The sequence below is a fragment of the Solenopsis invicta genome, chromosome 7 (assembly GCF_016802725.1).
Source record: "Solenopsis invicta isolate M01_SB chromosome 7, UNIL_Sinv_3.0, whole genome shotgun sequence".
Classification (NCBI taxonomy): domain Eukaryota; kingdom Metazoa; phylum Arthropoda; class Insecta; order Hymenoptera; family Formicidae; genus Solenopsis; species Solenopsis invicta.
Window position 1 is genome coordinate 66,503 of NC_052670.1, and position 14,120 is coordinate 80,622.

The following is a 14,120-nucleotide window of genomic DNA, read 5'->3' on the forward strand; positions in this document are numbered from 1 at the left end:
CGGAGAATCAAAAAGATTCTCACGTGATTTCTCGCGTCTCTATATATGTATATTTCTTATATATTTTCTCTACTCAGATTGATCGATATAATTCGTTCGATAAACTCGAAAAAGTTACAATTAAATATGTAAGACGCATGGTCTACCATATATAGTTCGGACGTATTTTATCCTTAATAAACTTTTTAAAAATTGCCAATGCAATAACATATCTAATTTCATTTTCACACGTATCGTACATACATAAAATCGATTTTGTTTTTGCAAATTTTATTTTTTTTATATATTTTTTTTTATTCCTATAATCGAATCAAAACAAGGCCAGTAGAAGCCATAATTTTAAGAAGAATGGAAAAAATTGTGTCGCGTCGCGTCGCGTCGCGCGCCTTTATTCGTTATCGCTTAATTCGATGATAAAAACGATTATTTTGTTAAAAATATGACGATTCAATTTATTTTCATGTTATGTCAAGATAATATAATGTACATAGCGCCCGTCTATATAATATGATGAGAGAATATGCCTTAAATTAGAATTTCATTAAAACGAGACATATATCTCTTTTCTTTTCTCGCTTCCTGTTGCTTCCATCAGCACTGTGTTCGCGCACCGCTCACCGCTCGCTTCTCTAGGGTGCGTAATCTAGAGCTCTAGAGTGCTTCTACGCCTTCTACCTTCCTTCTGCTTCCTTCTACCCACTTTTACCAGTTGTATCGAAATGAAGATAGTTGCGCTCTCTGGTAGGACCGACCCGTACCCCGTACCCCCCGTCGATGACAGTAGTAGGTAGTAGGTAGTAGATAGTAGGTAGTAGTACCAAGTAGTACAACCAGTACAACGACACGTACACGTTTCTCCTTCCTATCGATCGGTCCTGACGATTTGTCGATCGATAGCGCGCCGCGCGTGATAGATTTCTGGATTTCTAAATACCGTCAAGTTGTTAATACGTTGATGAAGAAGAAATACTCATCGCCCCGTGTATTGTACGTACACGGCACAGGGTGTACATACATGTACGGTTGTGTGTAAATGTTTCCCGTTGATCCGCTGCCGCCAGCAGCTCGCAGCAGCTACCGTGCCACCTGCCACGCTGCTAATGTGCTAAACTCAATCTCGATCTCGACCTATCGAGATCGAGAGTTCGCGGGTTCGACGATTCCGCGCGGCGCGGCCGGAGTCGGGGGACCGGCGACCTGCGGCGGCTGCGGCGACGATCCGCGGCGACCGCCCGCGCCCACGTCCGCGCCACGCGCTCCCGTCGCTCCCGTCGCTCCCGTCGCTCCCGAGAGAAATAGCTGAGAGCGCCTAATGTCGTATGCCTAATTTTTTCTAATACTCCAAGATGCAGTGGCCCTCGCTCAGTGTTATTCTCTCCGAGGTATTTCTCGGATACATCGTATATTCGATATACACGCTGTCGCAGCTGTTCGTGTCGCCAGTCTGCGAGGATGGCAATCCGTGCCTCGAGTCATACCTGATCGAACGGCCACGGTTGGATCTGTACATGTACAGCTCCGTTAGGCGAAATCCCGCCAATAGAGATGCCGATCTCGTCCACTCGGCGCAAAGCTTCGATTACTATCGAACGCAAACCATGTGAGCATCTCTACACAGTCGAATTTCACTCAGATTTCCCTTTAGTTACTTTAGTCTAGCAAACTCCGTCAACTCTCTTCAACCTTGTCCCTTGCCACTTTTTACCTATATGTATTCTCTGCTCACTCGCTTTTTCCACTTGTCTTCCCTGTGGAGTGGGACGCCACTCCAAAGAGAAAATGATTTGATTTATTATGTAAATCCAAGTCTAATTTATACATTTATACACAATAATCCACGCGAGACTTTTGCTCTTGCAAATATGTAACGAATATGTACTTTCTTTCTTGCAGTCCAATGATACTGACGGTACCACGCGAGACACGACGGAATGGAACATTATTTTTACATATATTATTAACGCCTCCTTCTGTAAAACAGGACAGGACGTTTGTTGATTTGCAAAAAGTAATGTGATGTATAATGTTACATATATATATATATATATATTTATAAATGCTTACTTTTTCATATTTCCAACATTCTTCAGACTATAAAGCATTGTATCTTTACAGGACAGGTTTACTTCGTATACAGCTATTAAAATGACACAATACATAGTACCTGAAGCAGAAGCATTCAAGTTATTGGGTGATAAAAATCATAAGGCAAAGAAAGCTGACAACCAGATTGTTATACATCCAGTCTCGCACATAAAAAGTCGTGTGACTTTTACAATAATGACAGACAACGTTACGCTTCCTGTATACGGCATGCCTGCCGAGCTTGTAAATCATATTAAGTATATCAATTTTTTCCAAAGTTTAACCATCCTCTAATAGCGTTGAGTAACAGGCTTAAAAGACACGTGCTCGTTTGTTGCAGCATAATTGGTAAACGGGCATTCTTGCCGATTGTAAACTATGATTTCTTACAAACGCGCCATCGGGATCTTAAGAGGATTACTCCACAAAATAATACAATCAACGTCACGATAGAGTATTCTCCTGTGTCTCTAGGAAAATTAAGATTAGTGCTACACGTGCAGGCAACTGTGGAGAATTTGAAGAATCTTGGCTTCTCCGACAAAGACGTTGATGAAGTAAAGGGCATCTTTGCCGATACTAACGTCTATTTACTAGGTGGTACATTCTTCATCGCAGCCGTACACGTAAGTTCGATAAGTATAGATATGTACATAAAAAAAAAGGAAAGGAAAAGAAAGGAGAAAGGACTGTGCTAATCTTCTATGTTACAGTTGTTATTTGATTTCCTCGCTATTAAAAATGATGTAAGCTTTTGGCGGAAGAAGAGTAATCTCATAGGCCTCAGCAAATGGACTGTGATATGGCGTGCGTTCAGTCAAACTGTCATTTTCCTTTACCTTTGTGATGAAGGTTCTTCCTTGCTCATTCTTGTTCCGACTGGTATCAGCACTTTAATTGAGGTATGTATCGAGAAGTGTAGGTGACACGTTCGTTCGGTTTGTATCAACATGATATCAACATTATCGCAGCAATACTGTTGATCACATTGTTAATTCTACATCATAGTTGATGCAATGTAGTTTATTTGTAATCCTCCATTTGAATACACGAGGATCTGTAGCATCCAACACAAAGTAATATACGCTCATGATTGTAAAACCGGCAAACTTGTTTGCCTGGCTAGTCATCTTAAAAAAAAAAAAGAAAAGAAAAAGAAAGAAAGAAAAGTTGTAGAGGGAACTCCCAGAGAGGCCTCAGAGCCATTATAAAAGATTAAGTTAGCACTGAATAATGCATGTAAAATTTCGTATGGACATGTCAGATCATATATATGACTTTCTAAAAGTACCAATTTTGCTAATTATTTGTGAAAAATGTTGTTTGTCAAAGCGTCTCTTTAAAAGATTTTGACAAATCGACACTTCCCTATTAAATTATTGCCGGGCGATGGACCAAGCTCGTTGTTTGCTTCCAAGTTTATTAGATTAAAATATTCAGTAGAATGTTTATCAACATCTTCAACTACAATGTTGGCAGATGTTGACAGACGTTTCATGTATGTTTTCATTTTTTTTTTTTTTTTTTTTTTTTTTTTTAAATACTTTAAAGCTCCCGATTAATCGACCGAGAATTTCGCATTGACGGTGGCGATGTAGTGTCGCGGGAAAAATTGCAACTAATAAGCGTGAAATGTGACACGTTGACCATGAAATTTTATCTTGCACGTCATTTCATTGTTATGTATTTTATTGTGAAAATATGACTTGTCTTATATTTGCTAAATTCATAAAAATGGACCGCAAGTAAAGTTATCTTTGAATTTTATACGTAAGAGCATATTTTTCACTCTTTTCAACAGCTAGCTGTCCGTTCTACCTGTCTGTTTTCCTATTTGAACAGGCTTCTCGTAGCTTTTACGACTACTTACCGACTGCAGGGGAGAAAAGGATAGTCGAGACCCATTTTTTTTTTTTACAAATGTTTTAAGGACATCTCATTAGTCTGTTTTATTCTCTTTATTTACAAATGCCACAGATCAAACTTTTACAGGTAATTTCTAATCGTTTACATCGCCGACGTCACTATTTCAATATCACCGTCGCGGTCGCGACTACTCAGGACTCTCAGGAGCCTTAAAAATTCTAGTATAACAGATTTTTTTTGCGTTTTTCCGATCGCAATAAAGTCAAAATCGTCGAAACCTTTACGTTTTGAAAGAGCCTACTCTAAAAATACAACCTTCCAAAGATCCAAAATGGTTACACGAATCTTTGTCGCGAAATATGCCTACCGAGACAATTGTACATACTATTGTGCACATCGTCCTTTCCGTTCGGCGAACGCGCCGTAAATCTATCTCCCTTTCAGCCTTTCATCTAAATCTATAAACTCTACAAGTTTTACGAATGTGGGAGTAAATTCTTTTTCATACATATTTTTCGTTATATATGTTAATTATATCTACAGAAAATGCAAAACAAATTGGATTTTTTTGAAGCGTTACACTAAAATATCCCTTTATAAAGAAAGTAGAAAAAAAGGAGTATCAGATACAACAGATTCTCCAAATTTCTCCAACGAAAAAAACGTATTTAGTCGGAAGATTAATATATTATGTATGTACACATATTTATATGTTTCGTAGCTGTGGAAATTAAAAAAAATGTCGAGAGTAGAATTGATCAAGAGCGGAAGCATTTTACCAAGAATACGATTAAAAACTGATGGCATTGATGCAGCAGAGGTGAAAACTAGAGAATTCGATGCCGAGAGTATGCGTTATCTTAGTTATTTGTTATATCCATTAGTTATCATTGGTGCAATCTACTCGTTACTTTATCAGCCGCATAAAAGGTAAACGATCCGACATGTATCTTTTAGAGACAAATGTGACATATGTGCGAAATAATTGTCTTGTATGTCTTATTAAATAATTAAATTGTTTTGAATTACAGCTGGTATTCTTGGAGTATAAATTCCTTAGTGAATGGAGTTTACGCATTTGGATTTCTCTTTATGCTGCCGCAATTGTTCGTTAACTATAAATTGAAATCCGTGGCACACTTGCCGTGGAGATCGTTCATGTACAAAGCATTCAACACGTTCATCGACGATGTGTTCGCTTTCATAATAACAATGCCGACAGCTCACAGAATAGCGTGTTTCAGAGACGACGCCGTCTTTCTCATTTATTTATATCAAAGATGGTAAGAAAGTTTGTTCGACTCAAAATTCTCAAAATTCAGTTGAGTACCACTGAACTTTGCGACTTACGTTGCTACGACGCAGCACGGAGAGAGTAGATTGCAAATAGATTGTAATGGAGCAATATTTTTATTTCCACTAGTATGTCCTTTTCGACCGATGCGCGATGCTTTGATCGTTTGTTTTGCTTCGGCAACAAAATATAAACAATTTTCATGAATTCATGTTCAATTGCAAATATTTACGTAATTTTATTCAAAATTAATTTAAAAATAGATTTCACAAACTCTCTCTCTCTCTCTCTCTCTCTCTCTCTCTCTCTCTCTCTCTCAAACGATTTCTTCTAACGAAATTTTATCTGAAGGAACTAGTCGAAATTAAAAATATGTTTTACTACTGTGTCCAAAAAGTAAGGCGAAACGGTGTCCCCGGAGCGGCCGCTTGAGTTTGCTGAATAGCCAGAAGTCGCATGGAGCCAAATCAGGTGAATACGGTGGTTGTGGAACGATATTAGTCGAGTTTTTGGTTAAAAAATCACGAATCATCGTTTCGAGTCGATAGAAGAGATTCAAGCCGCTGCGAAGAAGGAGCTAAAGGCCATTCCTGAAATCGATTATTACAACTGTTTCGAAGATTGGAAAGTCCGTTGGAATAAGTGTATTATATCAGGGGGGGATTACTTTGAAGGGGACGAAATTGATTTGCAAGAATAAATAAAGAATTTTCGAAATAAATGCAATGTCACCTTACTTTTTGGACACAGTAGTATATCTCTTTCGAGTTTTTATTTCTTTTTATCTGACTGTTGTGGCTTAAACCAGAAATGGTTACGTCATCAATTCTTGAAAGGAACTACCTGCGCTTGCGAGAAACTGTTTTACTATTCGCAAAGCTGCTACCTGTTCTTGTTCAGTGGTATTCAGCGCGAACAGTACATCGCGTTACTGTCTTTCCATCGAAAGCGTCCGTCGCGTATCCATCAATATTTTATAACGCAAAAAAAAAACGTTTGATAACACTGCCCGCAGGTTATACCCGGTGGATAAATCACGTAAGGATACTGACACGATTACAGAGGAAGCTATTGATTTCGACAACAAAAAAACAAATTAACGATTTCTATTGTTTACTGTTATGGCTTTTGTCTTCGTTACTTAGAACTCGAAACTTTCGTAATATCATGTTGAAGCGTTATTATGTGCTGACAAACAGTATTTATATCGCTAATGTAAAAATTTAACTAATATACGCACAATTGTTACAAAAAACATATTTATACAAGTTTCTTTTCATTCTCCTCTCCCTCACACTGTCATAATTTTTCACTTTCTTTTGTTTTAATAAATAATCTAATCTTACAATCAACTTAAAATTAATATGATAATATTATCTGTAACCGTTCTTGGCGCTACGCGTTCAGTGATCAGTGTGACAAAGGACTCGTAGAAGGAAATTACACAGTAACAACGTCATACACGGCAAGAAAAAGTGAATAACGGCACATTCATAGTTCGGACGAGTCACTTAGCAAGTGTTCACACGTCATCAAACTACTTCCAAGTATGATTATATTTGATACGTATGTAAGAAAATACTTTGTTTAGCCCGATAACGAGGGACCTTGAATCATTTCAATCTAACGCGATAACGTCGTCAATGTTACGATAGTCACTGATATATAATAGGAGAGAGAAAGAGTCTGAGAAGTCTTCTCTCTGCTAGATGGTAGCATTCACATACGTACATATATGTTCTGTGTATGTTACATGCATGCTTGCTTTTGTTATAGGAGTGTATGTGTGTATGTGTATTTTATATTTATATTTATATATTATGTATATATGTAACTGTGTGTGCGTATGTGTATGTCATATATACATATTTATGTATTCTTTATAGCGTAAGCGGACATTCATTGCAAACTATAAATTTGTGCCACGTTAGAAAATAAATAAATGGTATGCATTATGTGTGCCATACAAATAATGATTCTAATCATTTGTTCCATATGGATTTATCTTTGGTTCTTGAAAAAGCAGCTCTCGCATTATCTGGGTTTAGGTAAGATACTCCAGGCAAATAAGTTACATAACTTAATCTTTCTTTGTATATAAAAATGATACATGAATAAAACTATCAGGCTCTTGCTCTGTTAGTTTTGTGATGAAATAATGATAATCGATTGAATGAAATAATGTGTTTACATAGAAATTAATTCGAATATGTCTGCTAGATATACAATTTATCCTAAAACGATGGTGGGCTCTTTGGTGCATCTCAAAGGGAACAAAGAAAACAAAGAGAAGCAAGCTTAAAAACAGCGATGTGATATCCAATATAAAGAAGATGTTGAAAGCATCCTTTGACGATCCAAAAATTATTATGGATGAAAACGTAAATAATATCCATAATATTCCTCAATACATTGGTCGTATGCGAAATAAATGTCCAAACTCATTTGTATTGCAGAGTTGCGATAGTATATCCTTTTATGGTGCCGATCAAAAGGGCAATTGGTTATTTGTTAAAATGATTCATAAAGGATATCATACAACAGAATTGATGTTGCAAGTCACCCTATCGGATGGTCGAGTCTACGTGCTACCTGGTAAAATTCATTTGACACAATCGAAAATACAACATGCAACATACTCTAACGTAAAAATATAAAACTCGTTTTAAATGAGGCAGATTATCCCGATACAACGACGATAGAAGGCACAGGCCAAAAATGGTCGGCGCCAGATCTAAAGATCGAGTCGTTAGAACCACGACAACGTTGGAGAATTACGTACAATGGTTTCCTCCGAAACCAATGTCGAGGAGACATATCCAATAACGACAATGTAGAATATATTCGTCTAAATTTTATGTGCGTATAAAGGCAGAATTGTAAAAGATATTAAAAAAAAAAAAAAAAAACACCGAACAATAAACATTCACATTCGCGAATCGGTCGAATAAACATTCTCTGTTTTATACAAGTTTCTTTTTTCTAGATTTATTGGCAAGCCGCGATCGTTAGAGTGGCCAGGTGACTGGAGTACTTATTTGCACGCGGACGCTTTAGCACGTGAACCATGGAAGAGTCCCGATTGGATGCACAAAATGTAAAACTTAATAACATTAGAGTAGATGTCTCATGTCGGTATAACGGTACAGATACCTAAACGCTTTTTTTTTTTTTTTGATGTTGCAGTAAATTAATAGATTATACCGGTTTCGACCTATGGGGATCCATTATCGGACAAGTAACGTTCAAAGATTCAAATGCGAGTGCGTTTTATTTACGAGGACTCTGCCAACGACGCTGGGGTAAACGTGAATCTTATCAATTTCGTCGAACCGTCACATTTTTTGGCGTGACGCGACATGGAGCGATGTATTATCTTGGCGTGAGCAAAACCAAACGTAGCTTTTCACAGTAAGACATCAATCTCAATAATGCATCGTGACGAGATATCATCAAAGTGTTGCTATGTTGTAAAGAAAATTTATTTTTATTTTATTTCATTGTAACATTAAAATATTATCACTTTTACGATTATGTACCTCACATGGGGAGTTTTAAACAATTAATAATGAATAATTTTCAAACAATTTTTAAATTGAAATACATTAATTACATTTGTGAAATGAAAATGAAAGGAAATTCATTGCAGTATGCAATTTGGACATCTCGTGGAGGCCGGAGGAACGATAATCAAAATTGATTGGACTGATCTAAAACTGAGCGATTTTGAAAAAGAAGATACAATTCCCATGAATTACAAGATTGCATTTACAGGTTTTTATTCCGATTTATCTAATTGTACCGTTAGAAACGCTAGTCATCGCATATCCCGTACAAGATGTACAAAAACGCGTTGAGACGTAACGTTGCATCGACACTGACGCACCATTCTCTTTTCTCTTTTCTCTTTTCCAGCGGCTGGGAAACGATACAGCTCCGTTATCAATTATTCGGTGGGCAACGCGATAACCTGCTATAACGGCCAGCCATGGTGTTGGACTTGTACAACTCGAAATTTGCGCGTACAACTAAACGGCAGTACAGGTAGTAATTCGTAATAATAAAATGCACAAGAAGCCATTTTCAAATCTTTCAAGATCGATTACTTTATGTCGACCGCGATATTAATGATGCGAATTGAATGTATTGTATTTAATTTTTTAAATATCAATAACATGCAGGTGTCGGACTGATGATTACATGCTACCCATACGCTGGACCGATGAGACAAGCCAAAACTTGGATCGCGAAAATTCAATATAGGATATCGCGGCCCGACGCGTTTACGCAAAAAGATAAATACATTCTACATTTTAGCGATAAACAATGTCAGAATGAAAATGTCGTTGGAGGGAAGGGATATTCTCTCGCGGTTCTGACATCTGTGGCTGCGGATGACCATGTATGTACATTATACTACACTTCGGGATATTAGCGAGCTCGATACTCGTCAATCGTCAAGATTGTCTTCTTGTTCTTAATATTCTTGAGGAAAACTCATTTCCGTTTGTTTTACAGTTGACAGCGTTCACGGTACCTCGGGGCTTTTGCGTAACGAACATCGCTCTGGAACGGCAATTGCAACATTACGAACAACTGCAAAACTTAATCGCTGATATAGTAGATATTAGTCGTTGCAAAAGAGAAGAGGACCTCGAAAGTTACTGTCAAAAGTACAAGTGTCGTAAACATTTCGTAAAAATAGCTTCGTGAGCTATCGTAGCTGTGGCTTTGACCCTACATTACCCCCCTACATTATACCTGTGACTGTAAAGCGTAGCTATCTATTTTTCAGGGCGGTGTCCATTATTCAGAGTACTCCTGTCGAAGAAGAAATTGCAAAAGCGATATTACAAGGTTTGAGGGAATTGGAATCGTCCGCGAGTAAAGAACACACACACAGCGTGTGTGTCCGGCGTAGGATCGAGTGCTACGCCGTAAGATCGAGCGCGATTGGAGAAGACAGCGAGGAAACTTCGGCCGCTGGTCAAAACTCGACGTATTTAGGAGTGAAAGATGCGAATGACGTTGTGAGACACGTCGCTAGATGTTGGGCAAGCCTGTTCTCGTATCAAAGCGTCAAGTACAGGTAATTATTACAAAATATTACAATGTTGCCTCGTTGCAACGTTGCCTATACCTAATCATTATTATAGGCATGATATTCCTCGAATTCCGCTTCATCGCTCATATATTCATCGCTCAATATGTTTCTTTGAATCGATCGCAGGCAACAGAACGGACTATCGATAAAAGCATCTATGGGTGTTTGCGTTCAGAGAATGGTCGACGCGGAAGCGGCTGGCGTCATGTTTACCAGACATCCTACGACCGGAGATCCGTCCAACATTATTATTACAGCCAATTACGGCTTAGGAGAGGTCATGATCAATTAATTACCATTTCAAATAAATATCGTCATTTCACATTATTATTGCACGGTTCACCTTTGCAGAAAAATATTTCATTCGCGTCGATACGCGATATTATAAATTAATGAATAATATATTTAGTCGCTTAATGCTTCATAATCGTCGCAATCGTCACTTGGCAATCAAATTGGCCTTTCACTAAATACCTTTCACTAAATATTGTAGTACAAGTAACATAAGTGTAATAACGTTTTTGTTTCACAGTCGGTGGTGTCGGGAAAATTCGAGACTGATACTTTGACGATTCATAGAAAGTGGGACGACACTCTGACTATGGGTACCTCGGTGCTGGGAAATAAGGAGCGGAAGATCTCGCTCCTTACTAACGATGACGAGCACTCTGGTGTAACTACGAGCGCTCTAAGTGAAGAGGAAATTAATAAAATCTCGATATCCGATAGAATCGCTCTGCGATTAGCTGAAATAGGATTGCGCTTAGAATCACTTTTTGGATCTGCTCGAGATGTGGAATGGGCGATTGTCGACGAGCGGATCTATCTGTTGCAAGCGCGACCTGTCACAACTGTTAACGCATGGACGGATTTCGAGATAATGCACGAGTTAGACTCGGGAGTACCTTGCGACGTCGATCTCATGACTTTTGCCAATGTAGAGGAAGTGCTTCCTTATCCCGTTGCCCCTCTCACGATTTCGACAGTTATAAAAGTTTTGAATCTGTCGCTTTGCGAGAAATTCAACAAGTTTGATTCCACTTATCTTCATATGATTGGTATGAGGTGCACGATAAATTACTCGGAAGTAAGTTTACGGAATGAATACTCATCTACAGAATTACTTTTTCTATCATTTATGTTTTATGTCATCTTTCTAATCTTTCGATGAAAGATTTGAAATTGATCTCTCTCTCTCTCTCTCTCTCTCTCTCTCTTTCAGTCAACTTTACAAAATGTTAGTAAGGAAATAACGATGATGAACAAAATGATAGACTTGGCCGTATGCGGACGTGTAATAACGACACCCGAAGTGCACGAGGCAGCGATAGAGAAATACGGTATCGCGAGCACATGGCGTGGCGTGTATGCGTTATACGATTTGTTTAAAGCAACATGGACGAATAATACGACGGTAAAAAGAACGATCGATACGTTTCACAAGTATGCTCTAGACGCTAATGAATTCGATACACCTCACGATTTGTACAATATGCTAAATGAGAAATACGGGGAAATCTTTCTAGTAAGTTTTTCTACACGCTATCATCAACGTAGACTGAATCAACATAGGCATCTTAAATTCTATTTCTTAATATGTCTAACTCCAATTCACATCCTGTATATTTCAGATAGGAAGAGGTCATAATATGGCGTCCCTAGTGAGCGTATCTTACCAAATGATAGCAATGTCACTTTTAACAAGGGGAAACGATTTTACATCCGATCATCTTGCGGACATTGCCGTTCTGTTAAGTTCGTGCACCAATGTTATCAGTACCGAAGTACCAATAGCCCTCGGTAAAATAGCAGCGTGTATCAGAAAGAGCGGTAAAGCGGATGAATTTAGCAAGATTGAGATTGCGAAAGTTATGGACTGGTTGGAATTAAATTGCCCCCCGGCCTTGGAAAAATTACTAACTTTTTTCGAAATGCACGGTCACAGATGTGTTCACGAATTAGATTTAGAAACGAAACCTTGGGTACTTGAACCCGACGCTATCATCAATACGATTCAGGTATGACGATTTTAATTATTTACAAAGAGAATTAAAGGCTGAGATCGGAACGGTAACGACGAGTGCGTGCATATACGTGCGTGTATTGCGTACTATTCTCAGATACTGACAACGTCCATCGAGGATAACTATGTGAGTAAAACGCTTAGCGTGCAGGAAACCATCGCATCTTTGAAGACGCCTATGTCACCGTTCGTCAAGTTTATTCTACGGAAACTGATACCCTTCTGTCGAAAAGCTGTCACGCTTAGAGAAATGACAAAGAACGTGATTGTATCTGCTGTGCACACGTTAAGATTAGCCTACAGACGACTTGGTGCTTTGATGGTTGCGAAGAATTATATACCCGATGAAGATCTGATATTTTTCTTAACGCATCAAGAGATCGGCCATCTTTTGAATAACCATAATCCATTACTCGTGCGAAAGTAAATCTGAATTTATCCTGCTTTCTTTTGTTATTATATTGTTATTATATTGCATTATTTTTTATTCACTGCTTTTTTTAATCGTAATATTTGCTACGTCTATAATCTTATTTGAAATCTCTTTCAGAGCACTACATAGAAAAAAGATTCATCGACAAGTAGCAAAACTTGAGTATCCGGAATTTAGTACCGGCATGCCTGTACCGATACAGGTTCGTAAATATAGGGAGTCAAGTCAAACCAAGTCACTTGTATCGTACTATCCAGAAAACTTTTTTTTGCCATTTTTTTCGTCATATGTCGTCAAGATTTTATTGTGTATTAACAGAAGACCCTCGACGTCTCGACGGCCTACGAAGGATGCGTAAAAATCGAAGGTACTTCAGTTTACGGCGGCTCTGCGCTAGGCAGAGCCTGCGTGATAACTGATCTATCCGAAGCAAAAAATATACATCATGGAGATATTTTGATCACACACTGCACCGATGTCGGTTGGAGTCCATATTTTCCGTTATTAGCTGGAATCGTAACAGAGTTGGGCGGTCTTATAAGTCATGGCGCTGTTATAGCAAGAGAGTATCGTCTTCCTTGCATTGTTGGTGCTAAAAGAGCGACCCAAGTTTTCCAAACCGGTAAAGTTTGTTACATCGCGATGTATAAAAACAATCTACGTATTATAAAAAAAAAATTCTTTTTATTAATGCTTTATTTCGTTCATATGTGTATATATTTCTGTTTCAGGTGACACTGTATTATTAGCTGGAAACAATGGAATATTACAACTGATTGAAAAAGCCTAGTTACTCAACTTGTTGTATATTGAAATATAGATGGTGAAAACAGATTTCCATCTATTTATTACTTTACACTTGCGCAATTATATTGAAAAAAAAAAAAAAAAAAATACAAAGTTTTATATGAATGTCACTTGATGAATGGTAAATATATTCTTTGAAAATTATTAAATTTGTATTTTAAAAATATAAGAAATAGAAAATAAAACAGTTTACATTAGGTTGTTTTCCAACAAGGTACACAGATAACACAATGTAACTGTGTCCAACGCAATGCGTTCCAACTGTGACACAATGTTACACCGTTCGACGCTGTAAAAATAGATCAGTGTCATCAATTTTCTTAAGTGTTTTAAGTATGACGTGCATTAATTATGTTCATTTATAATATGAACATAATCCAAGAATAGAGGAAGTAAATATAGAAGAAGTAAATTGTTTAGTCATTAGTGTTATCAGAAATTAAGTCTAGAGTTCTAATTGTGTTCCAACAAAAACCTTACACAGAGAAACGTAGTGTAACATCAGTGT

The 14,120-nt window shown here is 37.7% G+C and overlaps 2 protein-coding genes across 4 annotated transcripts; both read left to right on the forward strand.

Annotated features, from left to right (window-relative positions):
- The first annotated feature begins 588 nt into the window (after window positions 1-588).
- On the forward strand, window positions 589-6,494 carry LOC105202045 (cleft lip and palate transmembrane protein 1-like protein). Of its 2 annotated transcripts, none has more exons than XM_039451970.1 (8): window positions 589-1,600; window positions 1,894-2,008; window positions 2,116-2,342; window positions 2,426-2,711; window positions 2,799-2,987; window positions 4,673-4,881; window positions 4,983-5,234; window positions 5,643-5,832. In XM_039451970.1, the coding sequence occupies exons 1-8, from the start codon at window positions 1,347-1,349 to the stop codon at window positions 5,791-5,793; spliced, it is 1,683 nt and encodes a 560-aa protein (XP_039307904.1). In that variant the 5' UTR covers window positions 589-1,346; the 3' UTR covers window positions 5,794-5,832. The 2 variants fall into 2 exon arrangements, with proteins under 2 accessions (XP_039307904.1, XP_025996672.1); XM_026140887.2 differs by lacking the exon at window positions 5,643-5,832 and adding an exon at window positions 6,261-6,494 and having other exon boundaries at window positions 617-1,600.
- A 1-nt stretch (window position 6,495) lies between these two features.
- Window positions 6,496-13,717, forward strand: LOC105202034 (putative phosphoenolpyruvate synthase). Of its 2 annotated transcripts, none has more exons than XM_011170400.3 (20): window positions 6,496-7,033; window positions 7,132-7,293; window positions 7,466-7,626; window positions 7,702-7,840; window positions 7,924-8,104; window positions 8,232-8,342; window positions 8,432-8,656; window positions 8,895-9,019; window positions 9,161-9,289; window positions 9,427-9,647; window positions 9,764-9,918; window positions 10,041-10,334; window positions 10,476-10,626; window positions 10,882-11,436; window positions 11,572-11,874; window positions 11,981-12,367; window positions 12,470-12,795; window positions 12,923-13,007; window positions 13,124-13,427; window positions 13,537-13,717. In XM_011170400.3, exons 2-20 carry the CDS (start codon window positions 7,188-7,190, stop codon window positions 13,593-13,595), a joined length of 4,017 nt encoding a protein of 1,338 aa, XP_011168702.1. In that variant the 5' UTR covers window positions 6,496-7,033; window positions 7,132-7,187; the 3' UTR covers window positions 13,596-13,717. The 2 variants fall into 2 exon arrangements, with proteins under 2 accessions (XP_011168702.1, XP_011168693.1); XM_011170391.3 differs by having other exon boundaries at window positions 6,496-6,792.
- Window positions 13,718-14,120: the final 403 nt, after the last annotated feature.